The sequence below is a fragment of the Silene latifolia genome, chromosome 5, assembly GCF_048544455.1.
Source record: "Silene latifolia isolate original U9 population chromosome 5, ASM4854445v1, whole genome shotgun sequence".
Classification (NCBI taxonomy): Eukaryota; Viridiplantae; Streptophyta; class Magnoliopsida; order Caryophyllales; family Caryophyllaceae; genus Silene; species Silene latifolia.
The window spans coordinates 4,707,364-4,713,940 of NC_133530.1; the positions used below are offsets into that span (position 1 = coordinate 4,707,364).

The 6,577-nt window shown below is 35.2% G+C and overlaps 2 protein-coding genes across 2 annotated transcripts; one reads left to right on the top strand and one right to left on the bottom strand.

Annotated features, from left to right (window-relative positions):
- Nucleotides 1-304: 304 nt before the first annotated feature.
- LOC141654705 (protein ACCELERATED CELL DEATH 6-like) lies at nt 305-1,657 on the top strand. Its single transcript, XM_074461826.1, has 3 exons — nt 305-823; nt 934-1,479; nt 1,604-1,657. The coding sequence occupies exons 1-3, from the start codon at nt 305-307 to the stop codon at nt 1,655-1,657; spliced, it is 1,119 nt and encodes a 372-aa protein (XP_074317927.1).
- A 346-nt stretch (nt 1,658-2,003) lies between these two features.
- LOC141654706 (protein ACCELERATED CELL DEATH 6-like) lies at nt 2,004-5,482 on the bottom strand. Its single transcript, XM_074461827.1, has 5 exons — nt 5,209-5,482; nt 3,531-4,133; nt 2,943-3,451; nt 2,319-2,864; nt 2,004-2,057 (listed from the first exon to the last, which is right to left on the bottom strand). Exons 1-5 carry the CDS (start codon nt 5,480-5,482, stop codon nt 2,004-2,006), a joined length of 1,986 nt encoding a protein of 661 aa, XP_074317928.1.
- Between the last annotated feature and the right edge of the window lie 1,095 nt (nt 5,483-6,577).

Consider the following 6,577-nt stretch of genomic DNA (forward strand, 5'->3'; position numbering starts at 1 on the left):
GTAAAGTAGGAAAGTTTGATTGGACCACATGGTTTTAGGTAGATTAAATAGGCAGTTGGTGAGTGGATGAGTGAATGGTAAAGTTGTAAATAGATAGTGGTTGTAAGGGTAATTTAGTCATTTTTCATGCCAAATATGGTATGTTATTATTGGTGTGGTTCTTCAATTTTAGGTACTCGTTACCATCTATCTGGATCGGAGGGAGTATAAAAATAGTTCACCGTACCGGTGTTCATGTTTCGTTTGAAAATGGGTGTTTCTTTTTGTGGAATGAGTTAATTTCGTTGAATAAGATAAGTTGATCATGAATGCAGAGAAAACTGGCAAAAGATTGCTAGAGAAATACTGGTGGCTTATCAACGTGCGAGATGATTCTGGAAAGACGGCCATTGCCTATGCCAAACAATCAAACGCTCTCTGGCTGGTAAATTTGCTGAGCAACCCTTCACTTATACAAAAGGAAGAGTTTGATTGGATTGAAGCTTGTAAACGAGAAGAGACAGCGGCTGTTCTTGCTTTCGTTGACAACTGTCAGGACCTACAACAGGCTTGTCGCCGTGAAAATGACACCCCTTTACACCATATCAAACTACCTACCCATAGAGAATACCTTAATTTCCTCAAAATTCCGTCAATAGCAGAGCTGAAGAATACAACTGATTATGACGGTGCTACTCCTTTGCACCGTGCAATTGATAGAAGGGATAAGCTCCTTGTAAAGGTACTACTACTTGATAAAGAGGTCGAACGGATCGTTCCAGACATTAATGGCAGGACTAGCATGGACTTACTCGCCAGGCTTTGCATGGAAAATGACGATTGGGTATGTTTAAACAACCTAAGAAACTATGGTGTGATTCAGTATTATTTTTTTTCGACAACAATTTCGAAATATTATTTGATGGGAATAATGATGTGTGAAACAATTTGCAGGCTCAATTGTGCAGGCTAGTCAAAGTATTCCCCTACCTAAAAACATCATATATTCAACCAGAGACTAATTTAGATCAAATAAGAAATACCCTCTCTGTCGTTGCTGCACTTTTAGCAACAATTACTTTTGCGGCAGGATTTACTCTTCCTGGTGGTCTTGATAGTAACAATGGGGAAGCAATTCTTTCGAAGAACGCAAGTTTCATAGTATTTTTATTGGCGGATGTATATGCTATGTGTACTTCCATGTTGGTGTTGTTCTTCTTGATCTGGTCTATGGTTTCAGAACCTGACATGGCTCGTCTATTGGTCGATCGAAGTGTGTTCATTCTAATGCAGTCTCTATATGGCACCCTCTTAGCGTTTATGGCTGGCATTTACACTATGATAAAACACAATGCTTTATGGGCAGCCATAGTTATCTTCGTCATGTGTTCAATCATAGGAGTTTCGGCAAATCGGTCCATTTTAAATAAGCTGATTGTCGTGTTGGTTCCTGGTGCTGCAAATCGAGAAAAGCCAGATCAAATGGGGTTGCTTGAAGAGGTAAGAAATGTTATAAAACATACTCCCCTCCGTCCAGGTCATTTGTTTACCTTTCTAATTAGGAATGGTGATAAAGTTCATTGTTTTTCTTTGCTAATTGTATTTTTTTGAATTATCACTACAGGATAGTTCCGGTGGACCTTCAACGGAGAATGTTACCACAATTAAAATAGATTAAACTCATTTCAAGGGATTTACAGATTCTGATGACCATATCTCATTTTTCATACAAGTAAAGAATATATTATATAGCCACTTTCAATTTCATTTGTTAGGCCATGATCATGTCATTAGAAGTGCTTATTTTGAGTGCACACTATTTAAATTATAAAAATTTCGGTTGATTTCCATAATTAAAATAAAACTACATAGTTATAATTATTTTCCACCTTAAATTAAAAACTAAAAACCAGTACTCAATACGTAAAAGTTGTATGATTTCCATTGCTGTTGCCAGGATTTGTAGACGAGTTCATCAAATCGAGATCAATTTTGAGTACGATATCAACTTCTCTGAAATCGATTTACTCAGCAATACTTGATGTATTCCTTTCTGTCAAAGGGACATCAACACTTCCCTGAAAGTAGTACAATAATACAGTTAATTAAGACAACTATAAGAGAAACACAATGCAACAGTTTCAAATGTCATAATCATTAGCACTGCAACTCTATATATCAAGAGGAATTTGAAGACGTTTACGCTGTTTTCGAACTAATCATTGAGCCATTCTTGATTTCGAAGACGTTTAGGTTGTTTTTAACAAGATTAAAATGTTGCTTGTGTGAAAAACAAAAAATACTGAAGAAAAAAAAAATTGATTGTAGCATATTCTTACCTCTTCAAGCAACCGCATTCGATCTTGATTTTCTTCTCTATTTGCCGTAGGAACTAACTTGGCAATTACATTATGTAAAATGGTCCGATTTGCCGAGATTCCAATGACTGAACACATGACGAAGATAAGTATGGCTGCCCATAATGATCTGTGTGCTATTACAGTGTAGACACCGGTCATAAAAGCTAACAAGGTAGCATATAAGGACTGCATTAGTATATACACGCTACGATCGACCAATAAGCGAGCCATGTCGGGTTCAGAAACCATGGACCATATCAAGCAAAAGAGGACCAACATGGAAGTACACATTGCATATACATCCGCTAGTAAAAAGACTAAGAATGCTGGTTTGTTAGCCAGAAGAGCTTCCCCAGAGTTACTGTCAAGGCCACCAGGAAGAGTGAATCCTGCTGCGAATGTAATTGTCGCTAAAAGCGCAGCAACAACAGAGAGGGTGTTTCTTATCTGCTCCAAATTGGTCCCAACATGAATATATGATGTTCTTAGGTTTGGATTTACTTTGATTAGCTTGCACATTTTCTCCTGTATGCAAGCAGTTATTTCAAATTAGACGATCAGAAATAACTGAATAATCTTAGATAATAGGTTGACTAAACATACCCATTCGTCATTTTCCTTACAAAGCTTGGCAAGTAAGTCCATGGCAGTTTTACGATTATGGTCTGCAATGGTCCTCTCGACCCCATCGTCAAGGAGAAATACCTTAGCAAGAAGCATATCCTTTCTCTCTAGTGCACGGTGCAAAGGCGTTGCACCATCATGATCAATTGTGTTTTTGAGCTCTGCTATTGACGGAATTTTAAGGAAATTAAGGTAATCTTTGTAAGTAGGTAGTTTTATATGGTGGAGTGGAGTGTCATTTTTTTCACGACACAGCCTTTGCAGGTCCTGACAGTTATCAACGAAGGCAAACACAGCCGCGGTCTCTTCTCTTTTACATGCTTCAATCCAATTAAAGTCTTGTTTTCGTATTTGAGAAGGGTTGGTCAATAAATTTACTAGCCATAGAGCATTTGCTTGTTTGGCATAGTCAAGGGCCGTGTTTCCTTTATCATCGCGTAAGTTTATGATCCACCAATATTTCTCAAGCAATCTTTTGCCAATGTTCTCTGTAATAGTCATGATTTTAATCAAAATAAATAATCAATCTAAAGGAAACTAGAAGGCAATTGCATTATCAGAACATACCTGGACAAGAAGATAAACTATGAATTACAGTAGTTCCATCATTGCGACGTAGCATGTGGAAACGAGGCTCCTCAATTCTTAGTATCTCATCGACAGCTCGTGCACAGCCTGATCTGACAGCAAGAAAGAAGGGACTTTCGCCCTTGTTGTTGCGAATCTTACACGATGTTGGATCGATTGACAAGATCTCTAGTGCAAGTTCTTCATGTTTTGAAGTTTTATACAAAGCAGAATGCAATGGTGTGTTCCCATGAATATTCTTTATATTCCAAGGACGGCATTCTACTGCGACTAACTCTTGGTTTTCATCATCGTCTACACTCACTTGTTGCTGATAGCCGCGTATCAAGACCTGCCCAAGTTCGGATTCCTTTTTTCTCGCAGCTATGTGCAAGGCAGTGTCAGATGCCTTGTTTTCCGTCATAAAAATAATTTTCTTAAATATTTTGGTCCTCGCTTCCGCAACATCATCTCCCTGTAAAAGTAGCTTACACGGCTCGGCCACCCCTTTCTCTGCCCATTGATGAAGCATTGAGAATCCTTTGTCATCAACCTTGTCCATCCATTCTCCACATTTTTTGAACAACAATCTCATTACATTATCTGCTTTTAGGTACAAAAATGTTAGTGACTTAAACATGTAGAGAACTTACAAACATCTTATACACGGATTTACGATGTACTTTTTTCCGTTCTATTAGACTATGACACAATTTGAGTGTTTTGTGAACATCTTCAATAAATCATGTTTGAAAAAAAATTAATTCGATCTTATTAAGGTACAATGAAAGCATCCATATATATATATATATATATGATTAAGTATATATTGTAACTTAGGTAAAGTCATGTGATCAAAAAGTATTCCTAACATGGTTTTAAATCTTGTTACTATAAGTACAAACTCCGAATCCCCTATCTACTAAATGAATAGGCATCCTCACAAATTTTCCCTTAAAAAATATCTTTTTAAATAAGGTAGCTAATAACAATTATATATAAATTAACTAAGTAAGGAAGCTAATAACTATGATAATTTATTTCATTAAATTATCTTTTCATTAAAATTAATTTTTTCATCCAATTATATTTTTTAACTAACTCAAATCTATAATTTTTAATTTAAATATTAAAAAAATTGTATGAACCTATGAATTACTAAATATTTAGCCTATGCTATTATTTGAGAATAATTTGACTCATATTAGGTATAATACAAAGTTATAAACCATTTTAATTACTTTGCAAAAAATTGAGAAGATTTATAATTTTAAATCATTAGCTTATTTGCGGTATAAATTTTTTTTTTTTCAAAAATACATTTCAACATGCTACTCAATTATCTTAATTAATTTTTCAGTTTCAACTTTTTATTTCTCAAAGCAAAATGCATTGACAAGAAAAATGAACAATTAATGAGATACCACTATTATAAATATAATTTATTAGAAATAAAAAAAACTCTATAAGACGTGCATTTAATGAACGGGGTTTAACATAGTTTAAAACAAACATATAAAGATCTGATCCAACCTAATAACCCAATTTCTAACCTTTACGATGGGTCAGATCTGAATCTCAATATTTTCGTTCAAATAAATCTAATAATCTAAATCTAGAGGTCGTCGGATATGTATACAAAAATGAATGAAAAGTTAACAAGAACGAGAGTCGTTACCGGAGCAATTGTTAGCACAATGAGAGGAATTTATAGCACAATCAAAAGGCGTCGCAGCAACTTTGGAGCTGAAAATCGAATTAGAAGAAAGAGGCGACATCAAGATCGTCTCAGCAACGAGATTGAACCCGTTCTTGAACGCATAGTATAACGGAGTATTACCATCCGAATCAACCAGAGTACAACTCACATAATCCCGATCCATTAACAATATCTCCATCGCACATTTCTCATTCTCCTTATTATCTTTCAAAGAAAGATGCAACGCCGTCATAAGATGCGGTGTTAAAGCCAACCACGGCTTAACAAGACCATCTTTATCGTAATCAACATCCACCGTTTAAGCCATCCACCGGTGTTAAAGTAATATATAGATGTCGAAAAAGACGGTCAATAAAGCAAATGGGGTAAAAATAGAAAATTGAAAGAAGTATTAAATTTAAGCTATTTTTCAAGTTTCAGCCACCGTTTTGATTTTAAATTTAGTAAAACAAAGCCAATTTAAGTCTGAATTCTCATAGGAATTAAGAAATAGAGACTAGGGAGTACATGATTACATGAAGTTTCATTGTATAAAATTACACTTCTTAAGAATAACAGTGGTAAGTAAACTATAGCAAGCAATATTATCACCAAATATATTGAAAATGATTACATGACTAACCGGTTCATCACTTACAACCATAAAACCGGTTCATCACTTAAACACCATGATGGCGGAAACACTCAAACACCATAAAACCGGTTCATCACTTACAACCAAGGAAATTTAAATGAAGTGATTCTTTATACAAGTTGGAATGTAGATACCCAATCACAAATTTTCGACTTATTCCGACTTTGCCCATCTGATGTCATACAAAGAACAAACAGAAAACTAAACCTAATTCAAATCTCAACCCCGGCCGACCACCCCCTCCTCCTTGAATTCAGTGAATGGCCGGGAGGGGGTAACAAGGATTCGTTTTGTAGAGAAAATTGCAAGTACAGTAATCTACTTGTTTGTCTTCTCTTCGTCTTTCGCAATTATGATCTCCATTTCCTATCAAAAGAGTAATTAATTAATTATAATTTCCAATATCTTCCAAAGATTATGGCATAACACAATGTATAAATCTATGTAATAAGTGATCTAATGACTAGGATTACCGAAGAAGAGAAGAGATTGAAAATTATACTTAAGATTATATAATTACAAAAGAATGATATAAAAGTGAAAGAATGGGCTAAATGAGTTACCTCTTCGTTCGCTGGTGTTTGATATTGCTTTTCCGAACTTATACCAGGAATTAATTTGGAAATCACCCAATGTAATATGGACTTGTTTACCGCGATTCCAATGAGTGAACACATGACGAAGATAACGATG